This window comes from Eriocheir sinensis, unplaced genomic scaffold, assembly GCF_024679095.1.
Source record: "Eriocheir sinensis breed Jianghai 21 unplaced genomic scaffold, ASM2467909v1 Scaffold63, whole genome shotgun sequence".
In the NCBI taxonomy this organism is placed as follows: domain Eukaryota; kingdom Metazoa; phylum Arthropoda; class Malacostraca; order Decapoda; family Varunidae; genus Eriocheir; species Eriocheir sinensis.
The window spans coordinates 640,249-656,609 of NW_026111976.1; the positions used below are offsets into that span (position 1 = coordinate 640,249).

The 16,361-nt window shown below is 39.3% G+C and overlaps 1 protein-coding gene across 1 annotated transcript in view; it reads right to left on the reverse strand.

The window, feature by feature from the left end:
* LOC126993546 (fructosamine-3-kinase-like) overlaps window positions 1-16,361 on the reverse strand; it is a 144,774-nt gene that overhangs the window by 38,213 nt on the left and 90,200 nt on the right. Inside the window, 1 exon segment of the mRNA XM_050852685.1 lies at window positions 14,891-15,032. Coding sequence (XP_050708642.1) covers window positions 14,891-15,032 — 142 coding nt within the window.

Consider the following 16,361-nt stretch of genomic DNA (forward strand, 5'->3'; position numbering starts at 1 on the left):
ACATGCAGATGCACCTCATAGAAAGACTTTATTGCACTAAGCAGTTTTCCTCCCACACCATAAATCTTTAAAACATCCCACAATGCAATCCAATCGAATCTGTCATAAGCTTTTTCAAAGTCCATGAAGGCAGCGTATAGTTTCTTTCCTTTTGCTATTATTTTTTCTCCTACCATCCTGAAGGAAAATCTTTGATTGATTCCATCAGTTCCTGCTGCTTTTCCATTTTTTAATCTTTTTAATGCCTGATTTACTTCTTCATATGTTATACTTCTTTCTTTATATACTCCTCCTCTACCTCCGCTCAAAACTGTTGCTGTAACAGCTGCTGGATGTCCATCAAAAAAATTCATTAAGTTTTTGAAATATTCTCTCCATGTCTCTTTCACAGCTTCCCCGTCTTTCAACATCTTTCCATTCTCACCCATAACTTCATTAATTTTCCTTGGGAGATATTATTGGGGTGATGCTTTTCTTTATTTTTACTTCTTTCCAATATGATTTCCTGTTCCTTTATATTTTCACTTAGTCTTTTCCAAAGTCTTCACCAACTCTCTTCTTACTTTCTTTTATTGCTTGTTTTAATTTCATTTTGCATTCTCTATATTTCTTTTTCCTTTCCCTTTTTACTTGCTCAACCACATTTCTTTCTTAAGTTTTCTTAAAAAAGTTCCCTTTTCTCTTTTACTATCCTCCTTATCTCTTCTGTCCACCATGAATTTCCTTTTCTTTTTCCATCTCTCACCACTTTCATCCCTACCACTTTTTTGTTGTAGTTAACACTACTTCTTTAAATGTTCTAAAAACTTTTTCAGTATCTGTACTATCACACTTTCCCATTTTTCACTTAAGGCCTCTGCCATTTCATGTTATACTCATCTTTTATTTCTTTTTTCCTGTAACTTTCTGTCTTCAGTATCTCCTTTTTTATTTCACCTTTCTTTTCAAACACCCACTTTTGCAAGATGGTCAGAGCCATCGAACATCCCGCTTACTACCTTCACGTCACAGATATCCTTTCTCAGTCTTCCATCTACTGCCACATAATCAATCAATCCTTTCTGCTCATAATCATTCCCCCTCCTCCATGTGTATATGTGGATATAGGCAAAAGTAATAAAGCCCCACACATCAGAAGTTGTATTACTTTGCCTAGGTTATGCAAATGATGTAGTATTAGTGGAAGGATTTTGCCTGATCCTAAATGACTTTGGTATGGAATGGAAACTTATCTTTAAACATAATAATGGAAATTCACACCAGCAGTAGGACAGCGGGTGCTGGGAAACAATATCTTAGAGGTAATAGAAACACAAGGTTATTTAGCATTTGAGATAAGCAAGGAGGCCATAGGAGAAAGCACAAAGAAAACTGAATGAAGCCAAGGTAAGGAAAATGACGGGTGTTAACATCAGTGGTAGAGAAGGGAAATTAGCCAGTATGAATATGGAAGTTGCTTTTGGATGGGGAAAGTAGTAACCCCACAGCTATCTTGTATGGGTCAGCAAAACTAACACTTAAGATGTCGGGAGATTAGAAGTCATTCAAGACCAGTTGGCATGATAGTGTTCACATGCTCTCAGGGGAAATGGGGTGAAGCTTCTGAGAAAGGTTAACAAAGGGGAAGCTGAGTTTCAAAGAGAGGAAATGAGTGAACACCGGTGGGCCAAATTAATATAACTGGAAATTGAAGACAATCCCCTTTGGAAAAAGGAAATATACAGAGAGGGAAAGCATATGATGACACTGGAGCAGAGTGAAACAATGTGAATGGGAGACCTGTCAAAGATAGTTGAGAAAAGTGGCCTCTGTGAATGGAGAAGTACCTATACCTATCTATAGTACAGCAGATAGGTGTAGAAGCTCGGGAAACATTAGAACATTTTATAATAGTACTAATGATTGTGTGCCTTGACCCACTGAGGCAAAGATATACCAGAGTAACCTGACTGAAATTTGATATATATAAAAATAAATAAACAAGAAAGTCACTGAACACACGAGTCTGAAATTATGGTAGCCATCTCACGTGAGGCTAATGCATTATGTGCTGTATGTTGGTCTCTGAATACAGTACAGTGACAAACAGCTTGAATATTGAAGAAACTTCAAACTATTGAGGAGTGTGAATTAACGCATCTTAGCACATTGCATTTTGGCGGTAGAGGGGTCAGGTTAGGTTGGTCATAGGCTAGGTATAGTTAGGTTTGGGCAGGTCTGGTTAGATTTAGTTTGTTTTTGACTTGTCTACTTTTATTATTTGGTAATTCCGTGTGATACGCTTCGCGCTACGCCTTTGTTGTCACCGGCGGCTGAGGAGACGACGTCAGGGCAGTAATATACATATTTTACCAAAACACATAAAAGAATAGTGGAGGTACACCGGAAACATGAAAAGATGCACCTATATAACGATCATAGGCAATAAAGACCACAAGAGGAAGAAGAAGAAGGCTCGTTTATGTCGATCATTTACTCCATTGATGTGTCTATTGTTTCCAAATAAGCTTTTGTGTACGGATAGATAACGTGTTGAATTCATTATAGCTATTTCATCTTTGCATAATATGTCCTGTGGTAGCTATATACAATGCTTTTGCAAGTTGTCGTTTTGCTAGGCGATGCACTTCATACCGGTATTTTGCTCAAAAAATACTTAGCTTAGAGTCCGCTAAGGGGAATTCTAAGTAATACTTAAGGGCCTATGCTTAGCTAAAAGTTGTTAAGTGCAAGGCTTAGTATTATTCTTAGAATATTTGTGTATACGGCCCCAGATCTATAGGAGTCGGCTATGTATGCCTCTCCTGTGAACGTGCATGCACATTCAGGGAGTGATGAAAGTGAACACTTACGTCAGTGCGTGCGGGATGATCAGCCATATCGAGGGAACTGCGGACATCTTTCCTTGAGATTCTGGCAAGGTTGTATCGCTAACTGCAATATTTACAACTATTTGGTCAAAAAATCAGTCAGGTGATAGGCGAGGCTATGCAAAAATGCCGCTATATTGGACAAGAACATACACCAGTTAATCGTCTGTAGATTTGCTGCGCTGGGGTGATATGATTTTCCCCCAAATTTAGTGAAGAACCCACTCAACTGGCAATCCTGTGTTGTGAAAAATAGTGTTGTAACACTCATACGCAGGAGATTTGAGTGCGGCCGGAGCTCGCAGCGAGCGTTTAGCACCACCAGCAAATACACCTAACACTCGCTGCGAGTGTTTAGTAATGAAAGGGTTAAATGCATGATGAGGCTTGTATGCCATTACTGTCCAAGAGTCAAATACATAACAGCAAGCTTCACCGTCACAATGTTCATGAGGCCCGACTGTCTTGACCACGTCTTCGTAGCTTTCCAGTTATCATGACGGGCAGTGAGACCAGGGGAATTATATAGCAATAGTAGCAAGCAATATCCGGGAATTTGTAACCTGGTAAGGGGTTAATTTGTCACATGAGGCACAACAGAGCCCTCCCCCTTGGCCACAGCTGACATTGCAGCAATTGCTTAACCCCTGTGAAGCATGCCAGCATGACGGCAAAGCTAAAACAAAACGACCTTCAGTTATCCATGAGGCAAGAAACCTGCAGACATCATGTCATACATTGACAGCTCGGCAGATCTGCAAGGTCAAGTGTGGAGCAACGTTTGTTTCCTCTGTGGAGGACAGTGCTGAGATTCCCACTACTATCACACCCACCAATATGAATATCAGAGCCAAAGACTTTTTCTTGTCCACACAGACAGAGATTGCAGTCATAAACGCAGCATTACAAAACACCCATACCTTACAGGGCCACATTATTCATTTTCAGAGTTGATGAGTCATCAAATCACTGCCTGCTTAAGACAGTGAATATACTCACAAGATGCATAACCATCGCATCACAAATGAAGCCATACAAAAATTAATCATGACCATTCCCATAAAATGGGCCCCTTCACAAGTTGGGATATCAGGGCATAGCAAGGCTGACACACTAGCCAAGTAAAGTGCCCAGGATCAAAGGGTGCACCCAGACAATCCCTGCAATAGCTCAAAAAACGGTCAAACAGCAGGCGGAGCTGAAACAGCTACAGAAAACAAGGGAGACTAAAGGCGTTGTCACACTAGGCCTTTTCCCTCCAACCACGTTAGTGGTACGGGCAACCGGCAGCTCCAACTTTTCCGGGTGTGTGTCACACACGACCAAGGTTGGTTGTCCTTATCCACAATATTAGCAAACCAGTCGCCCTGTATCCACATGGTGCTGTTTACAGAAGTAAGAGCTGCTGCAGTTTGTGCTGCTGTTACTTATGTTCTGGACTAGTTGCTACAGTTAAATGGTAGTAAGACCGAAGAAGCGGTTGTGGGTATGATCATGGCTTCCAAGATGGAAGGGCAGAATTGTTTACCCAAACCTCATCACAGAACTGTGCTATAAAAACTGGGAGTCCTTCTACAATTTTCATCAAATGGAGAGAGAAATGCTTTTATTAACCATTGAAAATGGTAACCCCCACTCATATCCAAGCAAGACACCGGAATGAGCGAAGAGCAGTAGCAATCATGAACCATTCACATCTTTTTAAATTTCTTTTGGCGAAGTTTTAATGTGAGTGGTCCCACAGCACAGGGTGTTCTCTTATCTTGTAGACAAAGCATGTAGCTCTGCCAGTCCACTTCATGATTCTCTTGGTAGGCCATCTTCCATTACTCATCCTCTACTCCTCAGTCACTACTGTAATCTGTTTGTTTACATACAGCCACGCAGTTGCTTGTATCCCCAATAGTTTTACATCTGTACGGACAACCGGCAACTCGCTCCCACTTGAGCGTACAGGCAACCGCGATTGCCCATACTCCCAATGGTTGGAGGAAAACGGCCAGTGTGACACTGCCTTAAGACATGAGATAACATTAATGCTCGGTGGCTTGGCAAGGTTTAGGAAAGCAACAGTTCATAGGCAGTGATTGTGTCACAATGATGTGAATTTCTGCGGTTGAGGATACAACTGAGCTAACTCTATGGCTGGCAGCCCAGTATTGTCAGTATCATGTCGCCTTTGTGCACCGAGTGATAGACACACTCAAACATTACTGTAAACTGTGTGCGAGTGCACAACGTGAGGGTGTAGTGTCCAGTACTCTCACCAAATCTATCTGACCTTGCCATTCACTTTATCAATATGTTCCAGAAACCACTAAAAGCTTCACAGTTTCTATGTGACTATCCCATGAAATCTATGAATACTGACCCTGCACATCACTGGCGTAAGCTATATGGTAGCCTTTCTCACATGATCAGAATACTCTGTGAAGAAAAGATTCAGTGTAGGGGAGGCGACACGAGTTACCTAGGAGGTGACATTCATTCTTTTCAGATTCTCATGAATTTTGATATGTTGTCCTATAAGTCTTTTCATCTTAAGTATAAGATCCCCAAGTTTCATTGAGACACAATTAGCATTTAGCAAGAATAAAAATATAATTCCTGTCAAAAATGCCAAAAAATGACATTAACGTTCTTTACAAAATCTCTGCTATTTTTTTTAACCAACTTTTTAGAAATTAAGTCTGGAGATGATGGATACATATAGCTATTTTTTTCATCATGGCAGATTTTAGTTATCACATATCATATACGAAAAATAAGAAAAAGTTTAGTGACAATTTTTGCTTTCATTCTTTTGTCTTAAAAAATCTACTGGGATCTGTTTTTATCTTTTTAAAAATGTCTCACGATGAAAAGTTTTCCCTTTCTTTCTTCTTTCCAATGATATCTTTATATCTACAGAAGCTTAAAACACAACAGAGAAATTGCACTTCAAATGTCAATAACTTTGGTTTTGAGATATGAGCAGTTTTATGTTGAAGAGTGTCTATCATGATGGTTTTAGACTTAATGCAGCATAATTTTACACATTTTGGGGTAACAATGACAAAGAAAGGCAAACCAGTGTTTACTATATATAACATTCAGGCCTATTTGGCACCTGGTCCCCTCTTATGGGAGTGGTGAGGAAGCAGCATTCGATGGATGTGCACGTGGCTGTTGGGTCTCTTTGTCTTAACTCTCTCTTTTACTCTTGTTTATAATCTCTATTCCTTCTCCCTGCCTCGTCTTCAACTTCGATTGACGATCCGTGACTCTTCTCAGGAACAGGAGGAAAGTAAAACAAGAGAAAAAGGCGTTCAGCAGCTGAACAAAGCGTCAACGCTCCCTCCTCTCAAAGTGTCTAAGGAGACACCGAATGTGTCACTCACTGCTGCGCCTCACTCTCCACCCGGAGCTGCTTGATTGCTTGATATTAACATATGGTGGTCCACATTATAAAATACGAACAGAACATAAAAAAAAAAAAACTAATTTCAAAATCCTTCGGAGTCATGAGCTCCAACAAAATACATGGCGTGGCATGTGGCGGGGCTCTTTAAATGAACATAAACAAAGCAAAACTAAAGATAGAAGGAACTGAGATACCAATGCAGTGTTTTCACAGAAAACTGGGAACATTTCAATGGTACCAAAACTGTTAAAACCCGAATTTCTAAGTACGAGTCGAAAATATTACTTTTGTACTGTCATCTCTCTCTCTCTCTCTCTCTCTCTCTCTCTCTCTCTCTCTCTCTCTCTCTCTCTCTCTCTCTCTCTCTCTCTCTCTCATTAATTAAAGATTTACAACACGGCTTCCGTATCAAAAGATCCTGCCTATCAAACCTATTGCCCTTTTATAATGACCTCTTCTCAGTTTATGACATAACCAAATCATTAGACATAGTCAATCTTGATTTACAGAAAGCGTTTGATAAAGTCCCACATCATAAATTACTTTATAAATTTATAAGCAACTAGGTATTGACAGTCAAGTACACCAATGGATCGTGATTTGGTTGAGCAACAGACAGCAAAGAGTGGTGATTGACGGATTTAACTCAGAGTGGGCGCCGGTCATTAGTAGCATCCTTCAGGGCTCGGTTCTTGGCCAAGTGCTCTTCATTATTTACTTCAACGATGTGGATGTTGGAATTAATAATTGCATTAGTAAATTTGCAGACGACACAGAGATTGGTAACTCGGTTCTCACTGGCGAAGACAGACAAAGCCTCCAAGAGGATTTGCATAAAATTTCAGCTTAGTTGGATAGATGGGAGATGCCCTTTAATGCAGACAAGTGCCAGGTCCTTCAAATTGGAACAAGAAATAAGAAGTTCGATCACGAAATGCACGGGCATCAAACTCAAAAGCGTTCAATACGTCAAGGACCAGGGTGTCAAAATCGCGTCAAACATCAAATTCTTACAGCAATGCATCGATGCAGCAAATAAAGCAAACAGAATGTTGGGCTTCATTAAAAGATAAAGATGTAATACTTCCGCTCTATAATAGTTTAGTCAGACCCCACTTTAAATATGCGGTTCAGTTTTTGTCTCCCCAACATGCAAAGGGCATTGCTAAATTAGAAGGCATTCAACATCGATCAACAAAAATGATCCCTTCCTTGCGAAACAAACCCTAAGAAGAGAGGCTTTCCACCCTTAACATGTTCTCTCTTGAGAAACGTCGCCTATGAGGAAAACTGATTGAATGTTTTAAAATACTTAATGGATTCACGAATGTGGACAAATCAAAATTGTTTATGATCGATGACACTTTGCAAACAAGGAAAAGTGGCACAAAACTTAAATGTAGGCAAGTAAATTCAGACTGCACCAAATTTTTCTTCACCAACATTGTAGTGCGAGAATGGAATAAGCTCCCACCTTCAGTGGTCCTGTGTAACACGATTGACTCCTTTGAAAACAACCTTGACTGACACTTCCTTCAACTTAATATTAACTAGAGTTGAAATGCAAAGTTTTGGAGCCATCTGATTAATGTAAAATCACAGGTTTAACCCCTCAGCGCCACAAAAGTTTTTCTCGGTTGATCTCCCGTGACGCAAAAGTCATTGCAAAATACACTTCGAAACTGAGAAAAAGTCATAAAAGATGTTTACAGAAAATTTTATATCGCACCCTGCTGTGAAATCCGTTTCTTTCTAGGTTGTCGCATTTGGCTGGAATTTCAGATTCCCGAAAAATTCCAACTTTTTACTGGTGTGACATACAGAAAAAAAATATTGATGAAAAGTTGCTCATTTTATCACAATGGAGTCTGAAAAATATAGTTTATAATTTTTGACCTGGAAATTTACTGCCTACAGAGAGCCAAAGTTGCGGTGAAACTCAATAAATAATTTTGGTAAATTTTTGTAGGTTTTTTCATTCTAGAATTAATCTTATTGAATAAAAATTGTAGAAAATCATCCGTATAACTCAAATGCGAAATCAGATTATGATTTGGACTGACTGTTTGGCTGGAATTCCATGATTCCCAAAAAATTCCAAATTACACTTCCCACTCCTTTGAATACTCCTGTGAACAAGATATTGGTTCATCTAGAACATCAGGTAAATCAGTGGAGGTGTCAAGGCTACGCTCTCCACGCACACGACGGGCAGAAACTAAAGGAAGACCGCCAAAACAGGTAGGCTGAGGGAACATAATTGCTCTGCAGACGCCATGATGCGTAGGCAGGAATTATAGACAATTTTTAGTACGAAGTCATCAAAGGGGCAAAAGAGGTGCCAGTTAGTCACTTAGGATCGACAAATACATGGTTACACGAGCCGTTCAATTTCCAGAGGGCTTCTCGTTTTCCAGAGCTGGCGTCATGCTCATCGCCCACGTTAGAAAAAATTATATGACGCCAGCGTCATAGTCGTCGCTAAGGGGTTAACCCCTTCAACACGAGGACGCGCATACTGCATCCTGGCTCGCTTTAGCCAATATACGAGTTATTTTATCTATATTATATATGCTTACATCTCAAAATTATCAATTAATTTATGTTTCTTTATTTGCACCATTTAATTCTGCATGTTTTGATAAATAATACATGATGATTATGTTGAGTTTATGGCTGAAAACTTGTTTTATTCAATAGCGACATTTGAAATTTGGCGCGAGCTGTGATCCCGGATACGGCGCGGGGCGCTGTTTTAGCCCGGCCGTAGTGAGTTTCTTTAAGTGCACCATTTATTTCTGCATGTTTTCATATATAATACATGATGATTATGTTGAGTTTATGGCTGAAAACTTGTTATATTCAACAGCAACATTTGAAATTTGACGCCCACGGCGATCCCGGATTCGACTCGGGGCGTTGTTTTGGCCCGGCCGTAGTGAAGGAGTTAACAGTGACGGTGCACTAGTGACTGACAGCCAACACGTTGCAAACCTCTTAAACAATTATTTTCCTCGGTGTTTAATAAATAACAGTCCTCCCACCACTACCACCAACACCAGTACTAATGTAAATCCCGAGCATGCATTGCCTAACTTTGAAATAACAACCGTTGAAGTCCTTAAAGCCCTCCAATCACTTAAAACAAATAAAAGTCCTGGATCTGACAAAGTATATCCTACACTGCTTAAAGATACAAAGAGCGAAATACTCTCCTCCCTCACAACCGTATTCAATATGTCCTTGCGACAAGGAATCATCCCTTCGGACTGGAAAAAGGCTAACGTGACACCGATTTTTAAGAATGGAGACAAAAAATTACCAGGTAATTACAGGCCCATTAGTCTAACTTCAGCTGTAGGTAAGCTACTTGAGAGCAAAATTAGAGACAAAATTGTGAGTTACCTTGAAAGCCACTCATTAATTGGGGACTCACAACATGGCTTCCGTAACAAAAGATCCTGCCTATCAAACCTATTGACCTTTTATAACGACCTCTTCTCAGTTTATGACGTAACCAAATCACTGGACGTAGTCTATCTTGATTTCCAGAAAGCGTTTGATAAAGTCCCACATCATAAATAACTTTACAAATTAAAGCAAATAGGTATTGACTGTCAAGTACACCAATGGATCGCGAATTGGTTGATGGATTTAACTCAGAGTGGGCACCGGTCACTAGTGGCGTCCCTCAGGGCTCGGTTCTTGGCCCAGTGCTCTTCATTATTTACATCAGCGATGTGGATGTTGGACTCAATAATCGCATTAGTAAATTTGCAGACGACACAAAGATTGGAAACTCAGTTCACACTAACGAAGACAGGTAAAGCCTCCAAGAGGATTTGCACAAAATTTCAGCTTGGTCGGATAAATGGGAGATGCCCTTTAACGTAGAAAAGTGCCAGGTCCTTCAAGTTGGAACAAGGAATAAGAAGTTCGATTGCGAAATGCGCGGCGTTAAACTCAAAAGCGTTCAATGCGTTAAGGACTTGGGGGTCAAAATCGCGTCAAACCTCAAATTCTCACAGCAATGCATCGATGCAGCAAATAAAGCGAACAGAATGTTGGGCTTCATTAAAAGAAACTTTTTATTCAAGAATAAAGATGTAATACTTCCACTCTACAATAGTTAAGTCAGACCCAACTTGGAATATGCGGTACAGTTTTGGTCTCCCCACCATGCAAAGGACATTGCTAAATTAGAAGGTGTTCAGCGTCGGGCAACAAGAATCATCCCTTCCTTGCGCAACAAATCCTATAAAGAAAGTCTTTCCATCCTTAACATTTTCTCTCTTGAGAAACGTCGCCTCCGAGGAAAACTGATCGAATGTTTTAAATTACTTAATGTTTCACGAATGTAGACAGATTGTTTATGATCGATTACACTTTGCATACGAGGAACAATGGCGTAAAACTCAAATGTAGACAAGTAAATTCAGACTGCACCAATTTTTTCTTCACCAACGTTGTTGTGCGAGAATGGAATAAGCTCCCACTTTCAGTGGTCCAATGTAACACGATTGACTCCTTTAAAAACAAGCTCGACCGTCACTTCCTTCAACTTAATATTAACTTAAGTTGAAATGCAATGTTTTGGAGCCATCTGATTAATGTAGAATCACTTAGGTTTAAGGACAGACCACCTAGTCTGGACCATGGGGTCTGTGTGGTCTGATTTTCTATGTAAATCTATGTAAATCTCTCTCTCTCTCTCTCTCTCTCTCTCTCTCTCTCTCTCTCTCTCTCTCTCTCTCTCTCTCTCAGAAAACATGCCAGCAAAATCTCTTATGTTCTACATATTTGAAGCATTTATAACTTCTGACTCGTAACTTCTGACTCGTCTTCAGCATTGTGAAGGTCAACAAACATTAACAACACACAATTCTCATTATTCAAATTTGCAAGCTGACACTGGCAGCAAACTGTAATGATGTAAATTTACTTCCGTTCTATACATAGTATGAAATGTATTATTATCAAACCATATCAATAGTCCATTGAGGCAGTAGCTTCCGCAGGTTCTTTCCTCCCCTCTGCTCTGCCACACAGTCCCAACACCTATCTCTTCATCTCATATGTCAGCTATAGGTAACATATGAGAATAAATAGGTGTTGGGACTCTGCGGCAGAGCACAGTGGAGAAAATGCCCCACAGAAGCCAAGGCCTCAACGGACTATTTGAAATGGTTTGACTATAGTGTAGTTTGCACTGACATGAGTGAGTAGACATCAAGGATGAGAAGAGACTGTCTTGCTGATTTGCATTTATTTTTTTTATTTTCCTTCTCCTCCCAACGTGGCCTTTACCTACCCAGATTATATGAGTTTGAGTTTAATTTTTGGGAAAACACTATCCAGTTGCATCATTATACAGATAACTAGTCTGCTTAAGCTGGGACATGCAACAAAGGAAACAAATGATAGTGAGTATTCTGTGTGAAAATGGCAAATAGTTTTCATGACACCAGCAGCATGGACACATGCTGCCCTGAAGAAGGCTTTCAACAAAGTTCCACATACAAGACTGCTATGGAAGCTGGAGAATAGAGGAGGTTTGAAAGGGAAAATGATGAACTGGATGGAAAGCTACTTAAGGGGAAGAGAGATGAGAAGAGTGGTAAAGGACATAAAATCAGAATGGAGAATTATAGAGAGTGGAGTGCCTCAGGGATAGGTATTGGCACCAGTACTTTTCCTTGTATACGTAAATGATATGCTGGAAGAAGTAAGCAGTTATATGAGCCTGTTTGCAGATGATGCAAAACTGCTAAGACATATAAGAAACAGTAAAGACTGTGAAATTCTGCAAGATGACCTGAACAAGATTTGGTAATGGAGTATTGAATGGAAGATGGAATTCAATGTGTAGAAATGTCATGTAATAGAAATGGGAAAGAGTGAAGGGAGACTAAAATGGACATATAAAATGGAGAATGGAGAAATATTAAAGAAAGTTCAAGAAGAGAGAGATCTGGGAGTGACAATATAAGATAATCAACAGCCTGAGAGTCATGTTAATCGGATATTCGGTGATACGTATAATATGGTGAGAAAGATAGGATTAGTATTCCACTACATGGATAAGGATATGATGAAAAAGTTAACACTTTCGCGCACACCCTCCCATCTGATTTTCTCGTCCAAAACGCACACCTGACTGGTTACCTTAAGCGCGCGGTATAATTTTTTTCAAAACTCGCTTATCGAATCTTTTGTTCAGTTCACTTTCATGAAACCACATACATTTCACTGTAAATTGTAAGCTCTTTCATATGGAAAGAGAAAAAATAATGTTTGTTTTATATTTTACCGAGATATCGTGAGTTGAAGTGATGCGAATCGATTTCTGAAATAATAAACTCACATTTTCACATAGAAGGAGTAAAAATATAACAAATTGTGTTCTATAACACAAGAAGCGGACATTTATGAGCTAATTAGCGCAACAAACGGAATTTTGATACACTAATTATAACAGTCATATATTTGAAAAAAACGAAAACACGATTTATTAAAAAAATGTTTACTTTTTTCCACTTATCTCCATAAGATGGCGCTACTATAAACACTTGCCAGCGCCATGACGGGCTGGGGCCGACTACCATCCAGGCCCCTCAAACAAGCCTACCGGCGCTATAGGCGTACACGTAAATTTTTTTTTTTAAACTTAGTTTTTATTTTTATGGTTTCATCTTAAAGAACAGACTATTATCTATACAATGGTAGTTTCAGATTTCTTATATGACGTATAGTTGATTAGTTAGGCTTGAAAGAAATAAAAATATTGAACCCTGCCCCCCGCCACACACTAACCAGTCCGCGACCGCTAGAGAGAGTCAACTTTAGAGATTTTCTATTTTGTCACCCAGGAAAATTTCCCAGCAAGAGGGGTCTATCAGCTTACCTCGAGCCTGTTTACAGACCAAGTATCACACGTCAATGAGAATTACAGAATTTTTGGTGAATTTTTTGGTCCCCGTGACAGAACAGTCGCGTCAATCTTAAGCCGTGCTTTTTGACCAGACAATTATAGTGACACGTATGTCGCGTCCACGTGCGCGAAAGTGTTAATAACCACTATGATTAGGCCAAAATTGGAATATGAGGAGGCGGTATGGTCTCCCCAAAAGAAGAAACATAAAAAAACTAGAAAGAATACAAAGGATGGCAAATAAAATGGTTCCAGAGCTGGAGGGACTGACATATGAAGAGAGATTATAGGAGATGGAGCTACCAACACAAGAACAAAGAAGAGAATGGGGAAATCTAATACAAATTTATAAATTATTGAGCAAAATGGAAGAAGTAGATAATGAGGAGTTACTACTAAAAGAAGGAATAAACACCAGGAACACAAGAAGACACAGTAAAAATTGAGGAAAGGAAGATGCTTGAGAGACATAAAGAAATATAGCTTCCCGCAAAGAAATATACAGGTTTGGAACAGACTACTAACGGTTTCAGGGGCCGTGTTCCCCTGTTTTTCACAAATAAAACTTTAACAAAGCGTCAGACAAGGATGTTATTTTGGCAGTGGATGTTTGAGACCCGACCTAATGGGCAAAAATATGATTTGGTGTCACATGTGGATAATGAAGCACTTATAAGAGTAAATTTAGGGTAAAATTGGCTAAAAGTTAGAGGCACTGTGAGCGAGGCTAGCCCAGCCCCGCTCATCTTCTCGTGACGTCGATGTGACGTTTAGCTCCGACGTATAAATAATCTTCCATCCAACCAGCAATTATGTCTTACTGCTTCACACACACACACACACACACACACACACCGTAGCAATATTTAATCTACTGTAAATATGGATGTTCCTTATACGGACTATCAGTTGGGGAGAAACGGTTTTACTCGAAGGAAATTACTTATCCTTTACATGGAAAATGTGACTCTTAATAGTACATGCTGCATGTATGTAAGCGAGCAGTAGTTTCTGGTTTCATCCCTTGTTGGTTCACCAACCTCCCCCATACCCAACCTTTCCTTCCTCACATAATCATCCCCACCCAACTACCCAACAACACTTTTGTCGTTGGCGGGGCTAGCCTCGCTCACAGTGCCTCTAACTTTTAGCCAAGCTTACCCTAAATTTACTCTTATAAGTGCTTCATTATCCACATGTGACACCAAATCATATTTTTTCCCATTAGGTCGGGGTCTTAAACATTCACTGCCAAAATAACATCCTTGTCCGACGCTTTGCTAAAGTTTTACTTGCGAAAAACAGGGGAACACAGCCCCTGAAACCATTAGTAAGTGAGGATGTAGTATCGGCGAAGAGTGTGCAAAGCTTTAAGGAAAAGTTGGACAAATACAGATAAGGAGACGGGACCACACGAGCGTAAGCCCAGGCCCTGTAAAACTACAACTAGGTAAATACAACTAGGTAAATACAGCAGTTCAAAATTCTCACCCAAGAAAGCCAGAGCAACACAATATAGTGTCTCACATGTCATCAAAAAGCAATTCTTTTTGATAAGATAACAGAAGGAAAATGGGAATAACAACCAAACCAAGTGTAAGATAATGAAAGAGATTTTTCATGCTCGATGAATACAGTAAAAAAAGGAATTAAACGCAAAACATAGTACCATAATATGAAACTCACCTGGTTCGACTGTTGTCTGTGCCGCATTACCACTCCACAGGTCACCATGCAAGAGGGATGGAAGGACTTCAATGCCTGAGAAATATTTGGGCATCTTCACCTGCAGATGGGTCCACAATTCTCCAACTTCACGGTCCCCGTACTGTTATGGAAAAAATATATACACTACAGTACAAATCGTGATATATATATATATATATATATATATATATATATATATATATATATATATATATATATATATATATATATATATATATATATATATATATATATAGTCCGAGAGCTAGCTACGGGTGATTTTACCCCAACGAGCCCAGAAGATATAATGATCTAACTTGGTTAAGTTTATCACCGACAATTGAAAAGGTTTGTCAGCTGCTTCAACTGGTGGGTGTTGCAGGGGTGCCAAATACCTTTTTGAGGTTGATTTACTTTTCAAACTATACACTTCAAACTTTGTATATAAAACTATGTATTTATTCTTAATAATATGGCGATATAACTCACAGAATATTTAAGGGGATGAAGGGGTCAGCTGCCCTTAAAAAGACCCTAAAAGTGTTGGATTTTACCCCAAAAGCTACACGAATCATATTCACTCAGTATAATGATAAAATGCAGTAGATATGAATCTACTAATAACTGACACTATTTCTCGGTGGTAAAAGGGGGTCAGCTGCCCTCCAAATTTAGTCTGATTTTGGCCCTTGGGGTAAAAATGTCTTACCCCAAGAGCTACACGTACCAAAATGCAGTAGCACAGAGTTAATCTGTCCAAATTGATAATGAGACTAAAACTGACAACATTATCAGGTGGTAAGATGTGGTCAGCTGACCTCCAAATTTTGCCCATTTTGACCCCGTGAGGTAAAAAAAGACAACTATGAGTTACAGTTTTTATATTTATTATATAGTTACTTTAAGTAACAAAAGTAATGTTGGAGTAAAAACTGACTTATTTTTCTGGTGGTAAGATGGAGTCAGCTGACCCCCAAAATGTGTCCCATTTAGTTCCTAGGGGTAAAATAAAATAAATTGTTCGTACAACATTCAGATTTCTACCATAGGTAGAATAAGTAGCTTAACTATTGACATATTAACTGACATGATTAAAGGGTGGTAAGTTAGTGTCAGCTGACCCCCAAAATTTACATCTCTTTGTTCCTAAGGATAACAACAACAACAAAAACTGTTCCTACAACTTTCAGATTTCTACCATAGGTAGAATAAATAGTTAAACTGATGCTGACATTTAAACTCACTTGATTTAAGGGTGGTAAGTTAGGGTCTGCTGACCCCCAAATTTCCCCCTCTGGTTCGTAGGGGTAATGAAATAAATGATGTTCTTACAATTTTCTGTTAACAAATGCCTACCTAAGAACTTACTCTAAAATCAGATATTTGTCAGGGCTGACCGGCCTTAAATGGTACTCGGTTGTTTGATGTTCTCCTATCTACCAAACTCGTG